This window comes from Onthophagus taurus, chromosome 11 (assembly GCF_036711975.1).
Source record: "Onthophagus taurus isolate NC chromosome 11, IU_Otau_3.0, whole genome shotgun sequence".
Classification (NCBI taxonomy): domain Eukaryota; kingdom Metazoa; phylum Arthropoda; class Insecta; order Coleoptera; family Scarabaeidae; genus Onthophagus; species Onthophagus taurus.
In genome coordinates, this window is record NC_091976.1 from 26,171,506 (window position 1) to 26,195,149 (window position 23,644).

At 29.2% G+C, this 23,644-nt stretch overlaps 3 protein-coding genes across 3 annotated transcripts; 2 read left to right on the top strand and 1 right to left on the bottom strand.

Moving 5' to 3' along the window:
- The first annotated feature begins 248 nt into the window (after positions 1-248).
- LOC111417646 (meiosis specific with OB domains hold'em) lies at positions 249-2,262 on the top strand. The gene is made up of 7 exons (XM_023049981.2): positions 249-562; positions 628-852; positions 902-1,064; positions 1,124-1,341; positions 1,397-1,568; positions 1,622-1,811; positions 1,865-2,262. Exons 1-7 carry the CDS (start codon positions 301-303, stop codon positions 2,045-2,047), a joined length of 1,413 nt encoding a protein of 470 aa, XP_022905749.2. The 5' UTR covers positions 249-300; the 3' UTR covers positions 2,048-2,262.
- LOC111417641 (dynein cytoplasmic heavy chain beethoven) lies at positions 1,359-23,386 on the bottom strand. Its single transcript, XM_071200504.1, has 40 exons — positions 23,289-23,386; positions 23,076-23,236; positions 22,858-23,022; positions 22,666-22,801; positions 22,484-22,610; positions 22,299-22,429; positions 21,339-22,197; positions 21,098-21,290; positions 20,239-21,035; positions 19,935-20,181; positions 18,347-18,496; positions 17,133-18,293; positions 16,843-17,073; positions 16,590-16,790; positions 16,227-16,541; positions 15,505-15,807; positions 15,232-15,455; positions 14,876-15,173; positions 14,710-14,817; positions 14,023-14,655; positions 13,638-13,964; positions 13,428-13,565; positions 12,398-12,534; positions 9,220-9,361; positions 8,570-9,166; positions 8,402-8,515; positions 8,240-8,348; positions 8,008-8,173; positions 7,801-7,957; positions 7,090-7,748; positions 6,827-7,040; positions 6,676-6,776; positions 6,220-6,379; positions 5,939-6,161; positions 5,724-5,882; positions 5,512-5,675; positions 5,219-5,458; positions 3,066-4,966; positions 2,545-2,731; positions 1,359-2,285 (listed from the first exon to the last, which is right to left on the bottom strand). The coding sequence occupies exons 1-40, from the start codon at positions 23,326-23,328 to the stop codon at positions 2,133-2,135; spliced, it is 12,528 nt and encodes a 4,175-aa protein (XP_071056605.1). The 5' UTR covers positions 23,329-23,386; the 3' UTR covers positions 1,359-2,132.
- On the top strand, positions 9,441-10,683 carry LOC139431770 (GRIP and coiled-coil domain-containing protein-like). Its single transcript, XM_071199928.1, has one exon. The coding sequence runs from the start codon at positions 9,547-9,549 to the stop codon at positions 10,681-10,683; it is 1,137 nt and encodes a 378-aa protein (XP_071056029.1). The 5' UTR covers positions 9,441-9,546.
- Positions 23,387-23,644: the final 258 nt, after the last annotated feature.

The window sequence follows — 23,644 nt, forward strand, 5'->3', positions numbered from 1 at the left end:
TTTTTTAATCAAAACAGAATTGAACACAGTACTGCCCTCTATCGTTAAATGGACCTTGAAATTATCTTAAATGTTTCTTAAATATTATTTTTCAATTATCATTTAAATATCATATTACCAATTAATTTAATTAATAGTTTTTAATTTTAAATAAATAATAATAATACATAAATGAATTAACAAACTTTTAAAATTTTTAACCTCCCCTTACGGCGAATATTTGTACTATAATTTTGATCTGTCAAATTTGTAAAATTCGTTTTAAAATCGTTGTCGAAAGTTTATTATTTTCGTGGAACTATGGAAACTTCAAGCATAGCACTTCGCCGATTGATGATACAACAATTAGAACCGGATTTAAATAACGTATTGATAATAGGTATAATAATTGCGAAACAACGTCCGAGGAAATTTACAAGCACAGGAAAAGATGGCATTTCTGAACGCGGAGTTTGGAATTTTACGCTTCGCGATACCCCTAGGGATTATATTAATTGTACGTTTTGGGGGCAAGGTGAGGAAATATGGAAATTAGCCGAAGCCTTTCAAATCGGAGATGTAGGTAAGTAATTTTTAATTTAATTATCATAATAATTATCTCTTACCCCGTTTCTTTTTTGATTTTAGTCGAAGTAACTCGCCCAAGGATTTCTATAAGAGCCATCGATAACCATGGGGAACAATTTCGACCGACGGTTACATCCCCTTATACATTAACTTTATATGATAATCAATCGAGGATCACTCGATATCAAAATCCTAATGAATTTTTACGTTTATTGAGATATCCTACTAAACCCTTAGCTATTTTTGTAACAATAGCTGATGTTCAATCTCGCGATATTACATCAGGTCATTTTTGATATTAATTTTTAATTTTTAACAAATTGATTAATTTTAGCTCCAAAATATGTTGATATGTTAGTTGCTGTCCGTTCTATAGGCGTAGTTCGTAATGTTAAAACTAAATCAGGTATAGAACAAGAAGTTCGTGATTTTACCGTGTTGGATCACACTTCAGAAGGTGTGAGAATGACTACTTGGGATCCAGAATTAATCGCTAGGTTTCTTTAATTTAAAACAAATTGATTTTCTCACTTTTGTCATTAATGAATTAATTTAGAATCGGTTTTTGGAAACCTCGAACAACAATTTTATTTCTCGCGGACGTTAAAGTTGAGTATAGTCATTTTCATAAATCTATAATGCCTGTAATTGGATCTAGAACAATTATAACTGAAGACCCAATCGGCCAGGAAGCCGAACAATTAAGGAATTATGCTTCAACTGCTCCTTTACTTCCGTCTCATATTATAGAGCAGCTAATGTCGAGATATAATCGTAAGTTTAATGCGTAATTTAGAATTTTTGAGAGGAATTTATTTTATTGTTTAAGCAACAACAATTAAAAATATAATGACAATTAATCAAGTTCAACAAAAAGTTGATTCAATGATGTCTTCATCAAATCTAAGAAGATTAGATGATAGACATTTTGTGGCTTTATTATATTGCATGGTGAGCCACTTGGATTTGGATGGTTTACTTCCGGTTACTACGACAAGATGGTACAATTTATTTGTTTTTTATAAGCTTAAGAAAACTTAAAAATGATTTTTAGTAAGAGATGCAAATATCTCATTAACAATAATCAATTATGCGAAAATGAGGAGTGTGTTTCATCGAGAGGAATTGAAATGGTCGATTTAGAAACGACTTTCGACGTTAAAGTTAATTTAAGCGATCATACCGGGTCGATTAATAACTGTAGATTAGTCGGAACGACCGCGGAAGAAATTTTGGGTTGTTCGGTAAAAAAAATTAATTAAAAATTTTTTTTTTTTAGTATAAATTGAATTTTTAGGTACAAAAGTTTATCAATATGTCCGACCATGAAAAAGGCGAATTAAAATGGAAATATTTACTCGAACGTTGTGAAATTCGCATCATCGTTTTATGCACAAAAAATGCGAATTCCAAAATTTCTATTTTAAGCTGTTCACGTTCTTCACCGATTGATTTTGCTTCAAATATTCCTATTTGTTAAATTATTTTTTTCTTGTTAATCGATTTAGGTGATTAATTCGCGTTTTGTTCCTATAATTATACAAAATACTATATTAGTTTAAAAATTAAAATGTTAAAAGGAAAGCCACGCCGGCAAATATCCATTTATCTCTTTCATTCGGATCACAAGATACTTGAATATCACTGATTTTTTTGATCCGGTTTGAGGTTAAATATAAAGGTACTTGAAGAATCTTTTCGCTGATGATGTTTTGTGTCTAAAACAATCAAGTGTTTGTATTAAAATTAAAATTATTTATGTATTAATGCAATTAAAGTAATCCCATTTTAATAAATATAGCTTAAAGATACACTTAAGTGTATTAACCCTTTCAGGACCAAGTCAGATTTGATACTTTATTTTGCTTACAAATACGGTCGTTAAAGGGTTAAAAGGTAAGATTTCATTCCATTAATACATAAATAAAGGTCTGTAATCGAAATTATTTTTAGATGAAAAAAATGGAATTTATTTACCTTGTTTATAAACCCAAAGTAACAATTAGGAACTGGGTTAGCACTTTCAGCGTCACTTGTACAATTTGTTAAACTAAACCCATCGAATAAAGCGCCCGAAATTAAAAGACCTTCGAGTGGAAGAAAATCTTCGACTGGTTTCCAACTTGTAGATATTTCGAGTTCATCTAATGGAATTTTTCGCTTTCTAAAAATAGGTATACATTAATATAAATTTATTTAAACAACTAGTTATTGATTTAATTTATTATGTTATAGTGCTGGGATGCGTTTTAAATGGTCAAAATTGCAGTCACAAGAATTCGTTTTGGATAATCGTTCGTCAAGGTAGGTGCATACTTGTTTAATTGATACAATTTCGCGATTTTTTGTTTTTGCTCAAATTCTTATCAACCCAAATCAACATCTTAAACCGAGTTATTTATTGCGAAACAGAAAAGAAACACGAATTCTCAGTAAAAATAACATTGAAGATCTAAACGCTTCTATATAAAAAAAAGATATAAGTCTAATCAATTTACCTAGAAAAATGTTGTTTAAAAGCTGCTAAAAACCCTTCAGGATTAAACATTAAAGATAAATTAATTGGAGTTTTCAATAAAACATCTAAATCGTCATTTTGCCAATTTCGAATTTTAACCGTTTTAACGATAAGATATCTCAAATATTTATTAGGATCATTCGGTCCTTGCCACAATTTCAACCAAGTTTCGGGCATTTTTAAATTTAACAACAACGAACCATTTTTAAAATTGTAATTATCCGGAATCGTGTTGCTTCTAATGATTCGATTAAGTTGCGTAAAATCTTTATGAACGATTTGTATCAAAACTAAAGCGTTATAAAATTCTTCCTGTAAGAAATTTATGATGGGGGAATCATTTTCTTTAAAACGATAATGTTGTAAGTTAATTTTAACGAAATCTTGGCCTTGATTTAATTTTTTCCACAAATTAATTAATGGGGCTAAACCTTTCTGCCATAATTCTTTATTAAACTTTTCGATAGATTTAAATTCTAATAATCCCCTTAATTGGCCGATTATTTTGCTACCCATATTTAACTCCCACGATCGATTTATATTTTCGGGTAGTCCAAAAAAGCTCGGTAAATCTTTGTTTGGTAGTTGTTGAATAAAGTTGATGTATTCTTGTATTTTGTTAGTCATTGGGATTGAATTATTTATTCCGAAAGGTTTCCAACGGTGACTTAAAATGTCGTTGTTTAAAAATTGATTTAAATACGCCTCTAAAATTGAGCAATCTAAAATGTTTTCAATTCTTCCGCCGTAAACGGCATCTAAACATAATCCTTTAATGAATTTCCAGGAAATTGCGTTAGCTTGGGATGACCAATTTTTTTCGGTTAATTTTATTGATGTTGTTAAATCTAAATCGGAAAATTCGTACCATTTTGACCATCCTTGTGGAATGTAAATTCTTCTTTCTTGTAATAAAGCGTGTATACAAGATAAAGCGAAAAAAATTCTTGTCCCACTTGGTGTTAATTTGTTCACGTAACTCGATTCTGAGGTGGAAAAAGTTCTTTGTATGTTACTTTTTATCCCAGCGGGTGCTTCATAAGCAATTTTCATACAATTTTGTGCCAAAACTGGACTAAACCCATCATGAGGCTCAGTAACCAACCATAATCTAAATTTTAAATCAACCTCATTTTTTAAATGTTGCGTTAAAATCGGCAACCATTTAATAACAAGATGTAAATTTTTTAAAATCAACCACCTTCCTTTTTTCATCGCTTCATCTAACTTTATTAAAGCTTCATTTTCTTGTCCTTCCCCCATTGCTACTTCATCATAACTTTCTAAACCAATTTTACTTTCAGCTAATTTTCTTATTTCTAAAGATGGGTCGTTTCCGGTTGTTGTTAAAACCAAAATAGGTTCGTTACAAGTCGATTCGTTGTAAATTTCAATCAATTGGGGTACTTCAATGGTGATAGTTTTTAAACCGGAAATACGTGTTACAAATTGGAGTAAAATCGAGTAAATTCGATCCGGTTTTAATGTTTGGATTAACAAAACGCGTTGAAATTCGCTTAATTTGCAATGTTGGGGGAATTTTAAGTCAGGATCATCAATATTTATGAAAGAATTCCATAAAGTTTGTTCGTTTAAATTGAGGCTTTCATAAAGTTCGGGTTGATTTTGCTGGAAATAATGCAATTTTGGTTTAATTATATCCGGAATCCAAGATGGGGTTGAAGTTGTGGTTTTTAATTCTTTCGTTGAGATGCCTAAAAATGTTCTCCATTCATCGTCAGATATTTGATGGGGGTAAACTTTGTGGATTAAATGTAAAAGAAATTTTAATCGGTCCGATTTTAATAATCCTCTTCCTATGACATGATAAACTGATTGGAGTAAAGATTTTTGTTGGGAACATAAAGTTGTTTCGATTTCCTTAAGAAAAATTATTAAATTAGATTATTTTAAGTTAAAGTACACTAAAACCTCGATATAACGGATTAATTTTAGTATTAAATATTCAGGTTAAGCAGCATCTAGTGTATCTAGTGTTTCATAAACATAAGCAACAATCTAGCGCCGAATAAGCGGGAAATACCCCGAGTTTATCTATTAAATAGATAATATTAATACTGTGACTTAAAAATATTTTCCGTTCTAACGAGGTCTATTATACTCTGTACTTACTCCTGTTGCTAAAATTGATTTTAAAAATAATTTAATATAAGATGCTATTGAAATGGTGTAAAGGACATTAACTTTGGAATATTCTAAGATTCCAAAATATAATAAACTTGCAAATGAAGCGATATCTTTATAGTATTCGACCTCTTCGCGTAATTTTTCTTGGATTTGTTTTGATTCTTCGAGAGCTTGATTAATGTCGTTTGAACTTGCTTTAGTTTCGTTTAAAGAATCCAATAAAGCCTAAAATTTATTTTAATAATAATAAATTAATTACGAATTAATTTAATTAATACTTTATTTTCCAAGATATTTCCAGTCGAATTCGCTAAATCCTCTAATAATTGATTTTGGAGATTAAATTGTTTTTCTTGCAGTTCTTCGCGATTTCTTAATAATTCTTTACGACGTTTTTCAATTTCAGGACTTTGTTGTCTTACCGTGTTCATTAATAATTTTTCTAAAATTATAAAATTAATTAATTATTTTTTGTTGATTAATTTGATACCTGATAATCCGGAGTGAGTTATATTAAAATTAACGATGCAAATACAAGAAATTAAATCTGTTGGGATTTTAAATTGTGTGTTGCGGGTGTTGAGGAATATTTGGAAATCTGGGTGGAAATCGATCAATTTTCCGCATAAATTAATCATTTTTCTTTCACCTAAATACAAAGTTTAAATCAAAAATTTTTTAATTAAAATATTTTGGAAATCTCACCTTGATAAACAAACTCTTTTCTAAAAATTTGTAACATTTCGTATGGTACTTTTTCGAGGTCTTCAACAATAAGAATTTTTCCGAATCTAATCGATAATTCTAAGGTGTTTATAAATTTGGGGGATGTCGAGGTGATTTTTTCAATAGTTTTTTGTCGAAAATGTGTCTCTAACCATGTTATTGCGGTTGATGTTGGATCTATGATTAATGGAAATATTCTTGTCTATAAAAGAAATTAAATTAATAACAAATTAATAAATTTCTAAATAAAAATTATTTACATTCAATAAAATAATCGCGTTTTGAGTTGATAATTGATCAGATCCTAAACCTTCACTTTGCCATTGGAGTTGTTCGCGTTCGGATGATAAAAAATTCTCGAAAGAAAATTCTAAATGGGAAATATCTGTTAAGATATCTTTCCAAGTATTTTGAAGGTTCCTAAAAAAATGTCTTATTATAAATATGAAGGTTTTTACGCCCGGTGTTAATTGAACTAAAATTATCACTAGAACTAAAAGTAGACCAAGAAACTTTTGGGTTAATAAACAATTAATTGGGCCAATTTTTGTCAATTCCGGGTGGAGAAATCTTCATTGGATCTTATTTAATCCCTCTTATGCTCCATGATCCGACATTATTAGTCGATAGAAAGTTTCTCGATCTACATTTAATGTTAGTTCTAGTGATGTGATTTAATTTTAGTTGAAAGATATCTTATTATTAAGTAAAATTACAATCTAATATCTTCTGGTTCTCCCGAAAGATAAGTAATAAACCCAGCTACCATCAAACAATTTCCAGGTAAATTTTCGAGTTCCCTCGAAAAATTTTTTAGCTACAACAAAACATTTAAACAATTAAAACAATCTTTTTAATTCTTATTACTTGTTCTTTCCATCTTTCGTATTCATCATTTAATCTGTCAACTAAAATTTGAGCCGCGTTTAATGTTGATTGAACCGATTTTAATCCAATTTCAATTTCAGCAGCTTCTTTTGTATAAGTAGAAAGTTGTTCTTTTAATTTTTGAACTGTTGCGTCGACATCTGATAAACCAGCACTTAACACTCCCAATTGATCTTTTGATTGCTCCAAGTTTCTAAATTGTTTAAAAAATAGATTAATTAATTAATTAATTTGATATTTACCTTTTTAATTTATTTTTTTCCATCGTTAAAGGTTTAATTTTATCGAGAACATGAGAATATCTCACATTTGCTGTTACCCAAGCTGCTAAAGGTGCGGCAGCGATCGAAGCTCTTTTAGCAACGGCCGGATCAAAACTGTCACTTTTATTTTTTAATAATCTTTCAACGGATTGTCTACTTTCCGGTGATATTCTGCTAGCTTCAAACGATTTAATATCTTCTTTAACTCCTCTTTTAGCCAAAAAGGTTTTCATGCTGTTCCATGAAGTATCTTGAATCCCCATCAACCTTAAAACACCCTCTAAAATATCTCTGATGGCTTCAGGTGGTGCTCTTAATGATCTTATTTCTGATAAAGCTTCAGTTTTAATGTTCCCAACAGCCGCGCTAGCTTGTTTTATTAAAGGTTCAACTTCCGCTAATTCAACTTCAATGTCTTTTTGTCGCTTTTGTAACATTACGTTTTCATTCTCAGTATCTTTTTTTAAAATTTCCATTTCTTTCTTTTGACTATTAGCGTCTCTCATTGTATTACTGATCATATCTAAAGCCGAATTTGCCATTTCTTGTTTTTCAGCCAATTTCGATTGTTGTTCTGACGCTTTTAATTTTAATTCATCAACGATTTGGCGAGCTTCTGTTAATTTTTTTACCCCAGCCTAAACGATTTTTTTTATAAAAACAAAGAATTAGTTGAATATTTTTAATTACCTGTAATTTAGTTTGTTTTTTTAAAATCTCGTTTTTCTTTTGAATGTAAATTTCTTTGTAAATTTGTATTAACTCAATGTATCTAAATGGTGTTGATTTTGTTGTTGAATGAATGTCGGGGAAATATTTTGTTATTGATAGATGATCCGGGTCCAATCTAAATAAAAAGAGAATTATATATTTAAAAAAAATGTTTTAAATTAATACTCATTAAGTAATTTAGTAGGAATTTCCTCCATTGATGAATTTTCCCATCGCGAAATCCACACAATATTACATTTTTGATAAATCGTTGGACATTCTGATAAGATATTCCAAAGTTGATCATTATTTTCATCCAAACATATTATTATATGAAGCTTTTGTTTTACACCTGCATAAAAAGTTATATCATCAATAACTAAAATGTTACACTAAATTAATTTTGGGAATTAATTACGTTTAATAAAAAAATTAAACAAATTTCCTTCAAAATTCTCCCTCGAAGCTTCATCTTTTAAACCGATTAACATAGAATCTAATTCGGCATCGTTGAATAACCCCGGAATCTGAAACAAAGTATTTTAGGTGATTTAAGAAATTAAATTGGAAATAAAAATACTTCTCCTGAACATAATAATGTATTAACGGCATTAATTATTGAATTATCGTTCATTATATGGTCTTCTAATAAAAAATGGACGTCTTCTCCTTCAACTCCACATAATTGTAGTACCTAAAATATTTTTGGTAAAAAAATGTTTTAAATCTAATTCAAATTTTATTTAACTTGTTTTAAGTCATTAAAAAACGTTTTTTGATTCGCTTTTGGTATCACCAATTTAGAATTTTGTAAAGATGAAACGATTTTAACGGCAGATTTTCTTCCAACGCCCATTTTGCCGATTAATAAAATATTACCTTCGTTATCAGACATAGTTTTACTTAAAATTGAGGTTAAATATAATAATTCGGGTATAAATAGTAAATTTAATTTGCAACCATCACGTTCGTATTGAAGGATTCCTTTTTTTAATAAAATTATCCAATCGTCTTTGTTTAATTTTGATAAAGAATTATTAATGTTTGATATTGTAAAGGTTGGGACATAAAAATGGTTTCGCAAGTTATCCAAAATATTTGATTTTCCCCAATCGCTCAAAAACGCGTTTTTTAGGATGGAATCGAGCGTTAATCGGTGATCAAAAGAGATCAAGCGGCTTCCAAATATAAATCTGCACTCATAAAAAGTAATTTCCAACAAAAAAATTTCGATGTCTTGATTTGATTCGTTTTTATATCTGGGTAATTGTTTACATAAATACGATATGTCATTTGGGCTAAATTTGTAATGCTCATTTTCTGCTGTTGTAAACGTTTCACAAACCTTAAAAAGAATTTATTAATTAAAAGGATTTTTTTATTATTTATTATTATTACCTTATCATAAATTGTAAGAATTGTATTCGTTAATTTTAAAATTTTTTGTTTATTCCAAACTTCATTTTTTGGTAAAATCTCATTTATAACTTTACTTAATTGATGATTACATATTTTTGTTAAATTGTCCAATTCGGGTAATCTAAAAAAATTTTTTAATATAATGATTATAAAATTACTAGATCAGGAACTAGTTTCGGGTTTAGCCCTGCATCTTCAGGCAGGTTTTTATAATAACGAAAGATGGCGCTATTGCGAAATTACAATATAAAATTTACAAGTTTGAAAGGTTAAATAAACTGTCATGACCAAAAAATTAAAAGAATTATGGCTTGGTTACAAGATTTAGCAATAAAAACTGAAACGCTATTAGATAAAATCGATAAAGGTGCTAATAATCTTTTTAACGAAACTAACGATCCAGATTCAGAAGTGTGTTTATCGATACAAATACCAGAAGATAATTATATGATACAAGAAAATCAATTCATTGATTTATCCAATTCCAATTCATCAAATGAATTAATAAATGAGTCAGAAACAAATATTGAGTGGTATAAAACAGAAATAGATATGATTAAAAGTAACTATGAATGTAAAAATATTGAATTGGAAGATTATAATAATCGATTGAGAAGACAATTATTAGATTTACAACATAATTTTTCCGAGGTAAATAATGAAAATGAATTTTTAAAAAGTCAAGTTGAGCAAGCTAGAAATTGCGTTTTAACAGTTGAAAACGAAATGATTGATTACAAAAATAAAGTACAAAAAGTGTTGTGTAATAAAGAATTTAACTTTGTAAAAGAAATTCCGGATAAAATAAAAATAAACGAAGATTTACAAAAAAACATTGAATATCTTGAAGAGGTAAATCGCGTTTTATCACTAAAAATTCAAACATTAACACAAAATTTAAATTGTCTTCATGATGAATACAAAAATTCACAATACACTAATTCAAAGGACCTTAAAAATTTACAAAATAACTTGGAAAACGAACGAAAATTACGAATTTCTTTAGATAAAGAAAATCAAGATAAAAATGCAGAAATTACAGCTTTAACTTTGGAATTGAATAACCAAGTTAAGTTATTTGAAGAAAAACGTAAAGAATGCGATACTTTAAGAGACGGTATGAACAAATCCGAGGAAAAAATAGATTTAACATTACGAGTTCAATCTTTAACTGAAACATTAATTTCAAAACAAAATACTTTGGAAACTTTATCCACTGAAAAAACTGTTTTGAAATTACAATTAGAGAAAATTCGTAACGAATTTCTCCAGATGATCGATGAGAAAGATAAAGAACTCAAAAAAAGAATACAACCGATTAAGAAGTTTAATGAAAAGAAAAGTTTTTATCGATCGAAATTATTTCCTAACATATTAATTATTTATATATTTTTGGTGCATTTTATGTTATTTATTATTTTATATTATTATATACCGAAATAAAAAGTTGTCAATCATTTTTAATGTATAAAAAATTATAAAAATCAAGTTTTTCGCTGAATAACAATTAAAACTAACACTAAATCTAGAACTAGAAACATACGAGTTTAGCCGTGCGTCTCTTAAGATGGCTAAACCCGAATATTTCTAGTTCTTAATATCTTATGCTAACTAGCGCTATTTACCACTGCCACTAGACCGAGAACTAGAAACATTCGGATTTAACCGCACGTCTTTCAAGACGGCTAAACCCGAATGATTCTAGTTCTAGGTCTTGTGTTAGTTCTAGTTTTACACTAGCACTGTTACTATGTAGAACTAACACTAGACCTAGAACTAAAATCGTTCGGGTTTAGCCGTTTTTAGAGATGTGTGGCTAAACCCAAATGTTTCTAGGTTTAATGTTAGTACTAGTTTTAGACTAGCACTGTTGCTATGTAGAACTAACACTACACCTAGAACTAGAAACATTCGGGTTTAGCCACACGTCTCTCAAGACGGCTAAACCCGAATGATTCTAGTTCTAGATCTTGTGTTAGTTCTAGTGCAAAACTAGAACTAACACTAGACCGAAAACTAGAAACATTCGGATTTAGCCGCACGTCTTTCAAGACGGCTAAACCCGAATGATTCTAGTTCTAGGTCTTGTGTTAGTTCTAGTGATAGTGCTAGTATAAAACTAGAACTAACACTACACTGAGAAAAATAATGTAGGAATACTACCTAAAATTTAGTCATATTATCTAGAATTTTTAGTCAAAAATTACCTAACTACTACTACTAGTTATAAAAACTAATTCTATTTCGATAATTTAAGATAGATAAATGATCGGAAAATGTATCTTATAAATATCTAATCAAATTAGTTTCATTATATAATATTTATAGATGTTTTTACTATTAATATTATTTTTATTATTAATGGTAGTAAGATAGCTTTATTACTTAAATATAGACGTCGTACCTAAATTTTTGTATTAAGATATATTTTCTATAAACGATCGATGTAACGATGAAAACAGGTAGACAAAACGACTAAAATACATTTAAATAAAGTATTTAATAATAGTACATTTGTCCATTTAGGTAAAATATTTCATTGTTAAATGTATACAGATATTCAGACTAGAACAAAATACCAAATACTTTAGGTAACTAAACTACTCAACAACTAGACTTATCAAATAGTTTCCACGATGTAGTTTCTTTTTCTAAAAATTAGTTATATCTCCTCAGTGAATAGATAAATTAACTATCATAAATTTGACTAGCTAATTAGAATTTTATATGTCAGCTAAATTACGTTAGGTAAATGAATAAATTTTCTAGCAAAAATGACTATTTGTCTAACAACTAAATTGATTTAGTTCAATTTTCTATATCATTTTTCTCAGTGTAGACCCTAGAACTAGAAAGTTTCGGGTTTAGCCGTGCGTCTTCAGACGCTATTTTACGATATTTTCTAGTTCTAGGTCTGGTGTTAGTTCTAGTTTTAGTTTAATGAAAATATATAACAAAAAATGTTTTTATCGATCAAAATTATTTCCTAACATACTAATTATTTATATATTTTTGGTGCACTTTGTGTTATTTATTATTTTATATCATTATATGTCAAAATAAAAAGCTGTCAATCATTTTTAATGTATAGAAAACCATAACAACCTCATCAAAAATGTTTTGAAATTTGTCACATTTTGAAATAATAAAAGCTTACCCGAGACCATAAACATGTACAGATGAAGAAAATCGCATTGATAAATTATTAGGAGTGGACATAGTACCCACAACAGTAAAATTAACCAATCCAACCCATTCTAGAGTTTCAGTAAAAAATCCTTCGTAAACCATGACCTGTTGTAAAAGAAACAAAATGATTAGTACAGATTCGGAAAGTACTTTTTTCTTTTTTTATAACTACGCTTTTTTACCGATGTTAATGGTTTATCTATGTATCCCCATTGCAACTCTCATTAAATACATATTCACAGATATTATGAAGGTAATTGCTCAAAAAAAATTAATCCAATCTTAAAACATTTCATTTTAAGGTTTACAATGTGGAAACAAAGAAAGACTTAACATATTTAAATGACACCGATGAACTGGTAAATATAAAAGTAGAAAATGCGATATTAAAAGGTGAGATACAACACAGAAAATACATAAGAGATATGTTAAGTGTATTAAGAAATTACGAATACACTTTACAAAGATTTGTCGAGGAACATAAAAAAGTTTTGAATGAAAAAGAAATTTTGCAAAATATGTTGAATGTGATCGAAGGTGATTACGAAATTTTAAATTCAAAATATGTTAAAGCTAGAGAAATAATTGATGGTTTAGAAAAAAACGAAAAGTATTTAAGAAAGAATCTTCAAGATTGGGAAAGTACGATGACGGAAATCGAGAAAAGATACGAAAGTTTTAAAGAGTACACCGTCGATAAAACCGATAAAGAGAATTATCACACGAAAACGACCGAATCTGAGTACAAACACGAAGTTAGTAAGGTTAAAAATAAAGTTGTTGAAAGTAAAATTAAAATTAATAAAACTGAAACGAATGTTTCCGCTATGTCTATGAAAAAAGGGGTTAAAAAGAAAAATAATATTTTTGATCCACTTATTTCCGATATTGATTAAAAAAAATAATTTTGGGTTGAATTGTATTATTTTTTTGAGGATGTCAATAAAAATTGGAAGTTTTTGTTATATTTTTATGAACAAAATTTTATTTATTATTACCTGCTGTAAAAATTCCACCACCATATTTGTTCCCCATTTATCAGATTTTAACAAATGCATATTTTTAAAATGTATCACTAAGTGACCTTTTTTTGGTTTGTAAACTCTTCCTTTGTTGCTATTTACAACGATACAATGCTGTAACAAATTAGAGATTATTTCTTGTATCAAAAGATCCAACATTATTTTAAAACTTATTTTATAACTTACCTGTTTTAGTTTGTGTATTAAATATTGTGGACTACTATAAGCACTACAATGAACCGTAGCGAGATCAATATCAGACCGTTCTTGTAAAACTTGCTTTAAAATTAAAGTTTTAGCGCATCCATGAGGACCGATTAAAAGAAAGTGTTCTTCTTTTCCAGGAATTAGCCATTTTCTGATACAACTCATAGCTAAAGAAATTTCTCCAGTTATAATTAAATCATCTCTAATAATTATTTGTTTTGAATTGTAAGTATCGATATTCCCTTGTTCGTTATAATATAAATTTGAAAGATATTTCGGTGGGGATTCATCAGTTGAATCAAAAATCTAAAAAAATAAATAATCTCGTATTATTTAAATTAGATAATAATTAGATATTAATTACATATTGAGTTAACCCTTCCTTAAATTCTTCATTAATTTGGCAAATCAACCCGTTAATTAAATTAACACAAAACTCAGCTTTCGAACAAGAATTTTTTACTTGAGAAAACGCACTTTTCGCCAAACCCAAACTGGATCTCCTCATAATCATCTCGCAATTATTTTCAACCCAATTAATTGATTTATAAAAATAATCGTTCATGTAGCTTTCAAAAACGCCTTCAATGTTGTAAGATTCCAAAACATCTTTAACCAAATTATCTTTGCTTTCAAGAAAAACAATTCCCATTCGCGATATGGTCGCTGGCGAAGCGTTTTTTAATTCGTGCGTTTCAAAAATGAAATTTACGTTAGGGCCAAATTGTATTCTCCAACCGGATGGTAACGATAACAATTTATTATCGTCTAAAACTGAATTTAACGATTCCACCCAATCTGGGTCGATATCACCATCGCAAACAATCCAAGAAAAAGTTTCTAATGGTTCTGATGTTACTTGTAAACTATACATTGGTAAAATTCCATCGATCCATTGGCGAGTATCTAAATCGATTTGACCTAAAAGTTGAGTTCTTGATAAAGATTTAGGGTTAAAAATTTTTTGTTTAAGAGTTTTTCCCATTTTATTTAAAGCCTAAATAAAAGAAATAATCAAAATTAATTTAATAAAGTATTTTATAAAGTTTACGTGAAACAAAATATTTCTTATCGTTGTTTTTCCTGAAGATGATGGCCCAACGATAGCAACTCCCATTCTTTGTTGGAGTTGTTGGTATAACTCAACACATTTTTCCAACTAAAAATTAAAATAATTAATTAATACATAAATAACTTTTTATTAAAAATTTTAATACTTGTCTCGGATTAATTTTAAGTCCTAATTCAGTACAAGAATTCCCCAAAATATCCCATAAACCTTGCTGATCATTAATATCATAAGAAATCGACGGAAACACATCTTGAATTAACGCATCAATTTTTTTACTATCATTTAGAGTTAATTTCGAAATCGTATCCATTCTTAAAGCTCGAACAACAAGATTTAATTCATTTTCTTGGTTGTTTCGTTTCATGTTTTGCCCACAACTTGTTAGCACAGTTTTTAAAGCTCTCAGCCCCCAATCGTAATGATGTTGTTTACTTAGTAATTGGCTTAAGATTAAGAAATAATATTATTAGTAGAATAGTTAAAAAGTTATTATGAAATTACCTGGATAAGTTAAAAATTTCAATTAATTTTTTTGCAATCACATCAGCATTTTTAAATCCATCAGATCGAAGCAAAGTTTTCGCGATTTGTTCGTGATCTGGTTGGCTCATAACAATTGGGCGAAATAATTGTTTTAAATTATCGGGGAGTTTGTGTCTTCCACCATAACTGCCCCCAGCTGGGTTTAATGTTACAAAAATTCCACAATGATTATTTAAAATCATCTTTAAAAAAAATATATAAAAATGTGTTTAAGTTTGGATTAATTTGTACCTCTTTATTTAATAAAACTACGTGATTTCGTTTCTCTTTTAACGCAATTTGAATGGGTTGTATGTACATGCTTATTGTTGATAATGTCGCTTCATCTAAGCGATTAAATTCATCGAAACAACCCCAAGCTCCAGTTTTTACGAGTCCAGAAAGTATTCTTCCCATTGATGAGGCATCGATTCCTTCATCGCAATTAAAAACTAGGACTTGTCTACCTAATAATGAACCTAAAGCTTTTACTGATTCGGTTTTTCCAGTTCCAGCGGGGCCGTAAGGGTTTCCCCCCATTCCCAAATGTAATCCCTTAAAGAAATTTTATTAAAATGAGGTGCAGTAAAATCTCGATATAACGGATTATTTAGCACTAGATTGTTGTATATTTGTCATTGAACTAAAACTAGAACTAACACTAGACCTAGAACTAGAAACATTCGGATTTAGCCGCACGTCTCTTAAGACGGCTAAATCCGAATGTTTCTAGTTCTAGGTCTAGAGTTAGTTCGAGTTTTAGTTCAATAAAAATATACAACAATCTAGCCCTGAATAACAATTAAAACTAGAACTACCGTCCTTGATTTATACATCCTATAGACAAATCGAGGATTACCCCGAGTTTATCTATGAACATATAGAATAGATAATATTAATAGTATGACTTAAAAATATTTTGTCCGTTATATCGAGATTTTATAGTATTAACAAAGAAAAAGAAAATGAAGTACTTGAGTTAATGTTAAAAAACATTTATCTGTTAAAGGAGTTCGAACTAATTTAGGACTATTTCCTAAATACTCATAAGAATATTCCATTTCAGCGTTAACCATTTTGATAGAAATTTTTCCATTAATTGAGTAATATCTTAATTGTTTTTGCCACAACCAATCAGTTATTTTCGTTACATTCTCATTAATTAACTCTTCAATAACTGAGATGTGATGGATCGTGTCTAATATTGAAGCTTTTAATTTTAAGTTTAAAATTTGTGATTCAACATCCGATTCATTTTTTTCAGTTGATGTATAAAAATCTAATTGGGACTAAAAAAAAATTATAATTAATAATTAATTAATTTTAATTTTATTTACTTTGTAATTAGTTAATAACGTAGGTAAGCTCATATTTGAAATGGCAGCTTCAGTTTTTGAAGTAAAATTAATCGAATCAGCGAGACATAAAATTTGTGATGGATATTTTGTTGGGTCTAAATTTTGATTTTCATTTAAACAATCGGTTAATAACTTTTTTAAAGTTTTTTGCATCGATTCAACTAAATCATTCATCCAAACCTAAAAAATTAACTTCAAAAATCATTACGTCATAATTAATAAAAGAAAATACCTCAACTGGTTTTCCAATATCGACCAAATCGATTAATTCGACAACTTCCTTTTCCAAAGATTGAACTGCAACAATCGACCCCTCATTTTCATCGAATTTAATGCTGTGTATCCCGGCGAATAATTTTTTTAAATGGGATTGAATTACGTTTGTTTTATTAGATTGCCCAACGATTTCTAATAAATCATCATCACCAAGAAATAGAAATCGGGGAAAATTTTCTCGTTTTTCCTACCAAAAATAAAAGATATACATAACATCTCTTTTAAAATTAAAATTAATAATTTCACCGTCAAAAAATGATCTAAACTTTTCTGACAACGCCCTAATTGATCTTGTAAATTCTCCAACATCGATCTAACATTACCATATCTACACAACGAACATACTCGAGGATCATCACGTACGAATTTCAAAAGATGCCTGAATTCTTTATCGAGTCGTTCGAAACGTGATTTTTCATGGATTAAAGTTCCAGTGTTAAAAATTGGTTCTAAATAAACCCATTTTCTTTGTATTTGAGCTAAATTCGTTAAATAATTATCTAAATCGGATAATTTGTTCTCCCATATTGAAGCGCGCTCAAAAAAGCTTTGAAAATCCGCTGAGTTTTTCACCGATTGTAATAAACTTTGATTATCTCCGATTCGGTTCAAAATTTCTTTAAAATCTTTTATTAAATAAACGGGTTGTTTATTAATATCTAAGTGTTCCGTTAAAATAAACCTTGATTGAACCTCCCATTGATCCAATTCAGCCAAAGCTTGTCGAACGATTATTTCACTCGCAGCTTTTTTACAAATATTTTGCAAATCTTTGGTTTTCTCGGAAAAATTTGGAATTGAAAGGAAATCTTTTAAATATAAGATATCGATGGGTTTTGGGGTGATTTCGAGGACTTCGTAAACTTCTAACCAATGAGTGTCCATGAAATCTTCTCCTCGGACGAGTTTTAAGGTTGGGAGGAGATCTTGAAATGATTGGGTTTCTTTTAATATGCGTGTCACTAAAGGTGTTGGTTCCATTTTTTGTAATTTCGTTTGCCAATCGAATAAAAACTCTTCAAATTTATAAAGTTTTTTGCGGAAAACTATCCATTCTTCGTTATTTAATTTTTCTAATTCCAAATAAAACTCTTCAAATAGCGACCAAGTTTCTTCTAAATCTTTTAAATCTAAATCAATAGAATCGGATAAAGAAAAATCAGGAACTTCCAAATTAAACTTTTCATAATCTTCCTTAATCTTAATTTTTTGCTCCATCAACAAATTAAATTGTGCCCTTTTTTCTTTCATATTCAACAAATAATTATTAAGATCAATTAAAGTATTAGTAGCGATTTGTCCAGAATGTGGCCGAAATTTAACTTGATCCCATTTCGCTTCAAATCGTTCCAATTCTTTATGCAAATTTTCGGTCGCTACATTTAAAGTTGTTTTTACAGTTTCAATCTAAAATAATTTACGAAATTAAAATGTAATTTAATTAAATATTTAAGCATTACTTGTTTTGAGATAATATGTTTATGATTTTCTAATAAACTACTCAAACGATCCCAAGCAGCTTGAAGACGAACGACAGAATCAATTTGTTCCCGATTCCAAGTCGCCAAAGTTTTCGCTTTCATACAAGTTGAAATGTATAATTCTTCCATCTAAATTAAAAAATAATAATATTAAAAGGTTAAAATTTAAACGGGGTGAAATGGTTGGTTTTTGGATCTTAGAGGTGGTAAAGATTGCCCAACCCAAGCATTCCAGCAAAGCCAACTTCCAGTGTACGTTGTGTACCTCAGGGAACAGCAACAAACAGGAAAGTTTTTGAGGAACTGTGAAAGATAGAAAGCGATATATGTCCTCATGAAAATGAAGAAATAATATGATAGGTAACTACATCCACATATATAGTGGGGTGAAAAAGTTCAAGAGTCATAAGAGGTGTATCGATAGCAATGCATAGGAGTTTGAGAAGGCATATGAAGAGCTGGCATGAGGTAAATGAGCAGATAATAACTTTGGAAATGGATAAATATGAAGCAGCACTGGAAGCTCTTTGTTACAGAAAAGCTTCAAACGAAAGATATCCCAATTGGTGGTCAGAAAAACTTCAAAAATTGGTGGAACTGAGAGAAAATCAACAAATGGAAAGACTCTCTGTTCAGGAAATATCCTCATTAAGTTGGATATGAGATATTACACGAATTTTTGGCAAAATTCTTCAACAGGTGTATGTTGAAATGAGATAATATTCCAGAAAGTTGGAAGTTAGCTTATATCATCTCAAATGTTCAAAACAAGAATAAAAGGTTGTGCCAAAATTATCAAGGCATATATGTTACATAGGTTGTATGGAAAAATTTTACAGAACAGTACTAAAATGTAATGGAAAGTAGGTAGGTCATGTATACCTAAGGTCTTGTATCTTGATTTGACCACCCATTTAGCCGTCATCCATGAACCATGAAAAAGTTATCAATTAAATCCCTTGCAATCCAATTGAAACATTTATAGGGACCCCAGGAGTAGTAAACTGAGTTTTTAAAGTGAACAACTCAATATTTGACTCCTTTTAGACAACGAAAGGTCTTAAGCAGAAGTGATCCTGAACTACAAATAAACAACAAAATAGGATGGTGCAAGAAATATATTTGGGCAACAAAATTTTGGACAAAGAAACATCTCCTAATGGTATCCAGAACAGGATATCTTTATTATGGTCAAGTCAGATTAAACTGGAAACAAAAATGACAGTGAACCGATCAGTAGTAAAACCAATTATAACATACAGGTCTGAATGCTAGTAGCTCACTGTGAAAAGAAAGAAGCAACTTGAAATGGTGGAAATGAACTTTCTAAAAAGTATCATGACTGGAAAATGTCGCAAATAAAGAAATTAGACGACGGGCGCACAGAGTATATATAACAATTGATGGTCCAAAAGAGCGTTTGGATGTGTATCTCAACATAGAAGAAGAAGAGGTAGACCAAATACATCCTGAATTCAAGTGATTAGACGGGCTATCTAGGCAGAAGATCGAAATGCGGATGCAGCAGAAGCTATAGGAACCCCATTATATATATACATAAACTTACTTCTGATCTTGTTCGTAAAATATTTGCATGAGAAGCATCAGCTTCACCAATTTCTTCAACAGTAACTAATTGTTTATTTAAAGTTGTAGTTGAATTATCAACGTAAATTTGTAATTTAACAACATCTTGAGCTATCGAATCTTTTAATGAAACTCTTAAAGTATCCCAGTAACTTCTATTATGCGATTCGAAATCATTACGAAGACGTGATAAACCGATTATAAAACATCCAACGCGTTCTTCAGTGCTTTAAAACAAACAACTTTAATATATAATATACATAAATAAATCATTTATTTTTTACCTTGGTAATTTAGCAATTTCTTGTCCGAAAACTTTCGAAGCTCTAAAATGTATGTCCCAATCTTGCCAAACGTTTAATTTTGTTGCGTCTAAATGTTCTAAGGTAAGCCAAGATTTCCAATGGTTAGAAACCGATTTGAGTTGGTCAAAAAGTTCTTCGGTGTTTTTATTAACTTTGTCGATTTCGTATTTGGATCGTTCGATAACTCCTGAAAAAAAATCCAACGTTTCGGAGATCCCCCGAAAAGTTTTTGGGATATCCAAAAATCTTTTCAATTGTAAATCGTATTTTTCTTTTAAAACATTTTCGTCCGGCGAATAAACTAAATTTCCGTCGCGATAAATTAAATCGGTATAAATTTCGGGTAAATATAAATGCACAGTTGATAAACTTTTGAGGTATTGAAACTCCAACACTTTTTCTAGTTGTTTATCCAAATCGATTTTCCAATTTTGTAACGATTTGAATCCTTTATTTTGTACTTGGGTCATTATTTCCCGGATTGATTTCGTCGAATCTTTCCAACGTTGATAATGTTTGATTAAATCGACGTTTTCAAGATCTTTTATTTTTTTAATAACTTGATGGTGAAAACTTGTCAACATATTATTTTGATTCGATAATTTTTCAACGGCTCCTTTTAATTTATCGATGTATTTTTCTACGGAATTTACATCCTCCCAATAAACAACTTCTTCTTCTTGAACTAATTTTGATAAATTAACTGCGCTTGCTAACATCATTGGACGTTGTGAAATTATCATCTTATCCCCAATTGTATTATGAAAATTTGCTATCTAAAAGAATTATTATTTAGATCATTTAAATCAGATTACCTCAACAACGGAAGTTATCATACTTGTTCTAAAACTTTTGCATACTTCATAAATTTTCTTGCCAAATCCGCTGTTTCTTCAATATTATTCGGAATTCTATACCCCATCGCGGAAAGTTGTCTTACTTCATTCACTAATGTTACTAAACGTGATGAATAATTTACTTTCATCAATTTATTTTCGGAAAATTTTACAACTGGCTCAGTCTCCTTTAAACTAATTAAAAAAGACATTAAGATAAAAAAATTTTTAACATTACATTACCTTAAACTATTATTTTTAATTCTTTGTGAAACATCACTAGCCCAATTTTCAAATAACTCATTATGTTGTTGTTTTAAACCATCCAAAATTTCAATAACCCTACTTTTTAATTCATCATACATTTCCAAGTCATCAAGAACTTTTTCGGAAATCCTCAAAATTTCATTTACCTTTGTTTCGTTTAACCTAACCGAAGTAATATCAATAATAACTTGTGGTACATCGTACCTCGTACTAATTAAAACCTCAGAATTTTCATTTATATTATTGATATATTCCAATAAAGCCCCTAATAAATACTGACGTTCATTTTGAAGGATTTGTTTAACAAACGGGCGACAAATTAGCTCGGAATATCGACCAAATTCGTGTAATAACTGTCGAGTATTAGCATTCATATGAGTTAATTGTCTTTTTAGTTTCATCGCAACTCTTGTTTCGGCAGGTTGAACAATGTACTCAAATTGTTTTTCAGCTTTTCGCCATTCTTGTTCGGTGTAAGGGCTATATTTTAAAATTTGAAGATTTTTGAACGGTTCAAACATGTTATCTACGTTTAAATCTTGTTGTTCATTTATTGTCAAAAGTCGGACTAATTGTTTGTGAATTGTTCTTATGTTTAAAATCTTTTCTAATCCGTTTATTAGATGTTTCAAATTCGTTGGAACAAAACTTTCGCCCGTCCAAATATGTAAGGAATAATTCGGCCAAAAAACTTCAGTTAATTGTTTACAAGAAGTTATCCATTTATTACCAACAGTTGTGCATATGTTTAAAATATCATAAGCTGTGTTAAAATCCAATAACCAAAGATCCCTTTTTGTAATTTCTTTATTTATTGAGTGAATAACATCTGAAGCTGTTTAAAAAAATTAATTTTAGTTAATAAAAAAGTTTAAAAAGGGTGGAGGAAGAACAGGTGAGAAAGACAACGAAAAGAAACGGGGGCAATTGAATTACCGATTATTTCCATTAAATTTTCCATCCTAACTTTAGGAAAAGGTGGTTCATGTCTCCAAAGGTCATCCAAAGTGTTATGTGCATTCTCCAATAAATCCTCTACTTCTATTATTGGTAAAGCATCGATTACTCTAAATCAAATTAACAAATTAACCAAATGAAATTTTTATTTAAAACTTATTTACCCAAAATCTTTTGAAAGTGGCAATAAAATCTCTTTAATTTCTTCATATTGTATACGTTCATTTTTATTTTTAGCATTATTTATTGCATTAACCCAAAATTCGACTTCGTTATCCAAACTTAATATGACTAAAAATGATAAAGAAATAAATTATAATTAAATAAATAATTTAAAAAAACTCGCCATTTAAGCTTAACTTATCAACGTTTTTTAATGGATCCGAATCCAAAGAACCACTTAAAATTGTTCCTCTTAGCCCAGTTTGAAGTTGAAATAATTGTTTTTCAACGTTATTTTGTGCAAGACTCTTTCTGTTACCCTAAATTTATTATAAAATCATAAAATATTCTCTTTTTATTAAAGTTTGCTACTTACTTTATTTAAAATAGGTGTGAAAACTTTATTAAGACTGTGATATAAACCTAGATTTCCTGATTCTTTTAATGAGGTAATCTCAACGACATCGCTTACATTCTCTTTGTTTAAAACCACGTTTTTGATCTTATAAAAAACTACTACTTTCTCAAAATTATTACCAAACTAAAAAATCAATATTATAATCAATTTATAAATAATTAATGTCTCTTACTTACTTCTGTTTGTAATTCCACGTATTTTACATTATCATTATCTTTTAAAATATACGCAAAAAGAGTGAGAGTGTTCTCGTTATCTACAAAATCAAACATTTTTTCTTTACACCTAACATATTTGTCCCACGATTCTTCGGAGAAATTTATCCCAGAATATGAACCTAAAAAATTATTTTCTTTATCAAATTTTTAACTTAATTATTAATTATTTACTTAAAATATTAGTAAAAAAACTTCGAAGGTTTTCCTCCATTGCACAACTTGACGTTTAGACTTTTGTACTCAACGCGGTTACCATGGTAACCAACACTCACTTGTAAAGCGCCATCTATTATATCTTCAAATTATTAGATTTTAATCAATTTTAATCCTAATTAATAATTTGATTTTTCAAAAAAATTTATTAATCATTGATTAAATTGAATTGTATCTTTGTTTAAAGAAAGGGATATATTTATTTTAGTACCATTAATTAGATACATCAATAGTTGGAATAGATTTAGTTCGAGACATAATTATTAGATGGCGCGCAAAATCGAATCAATGAAAGGTGTCATTTAAAACTTCCG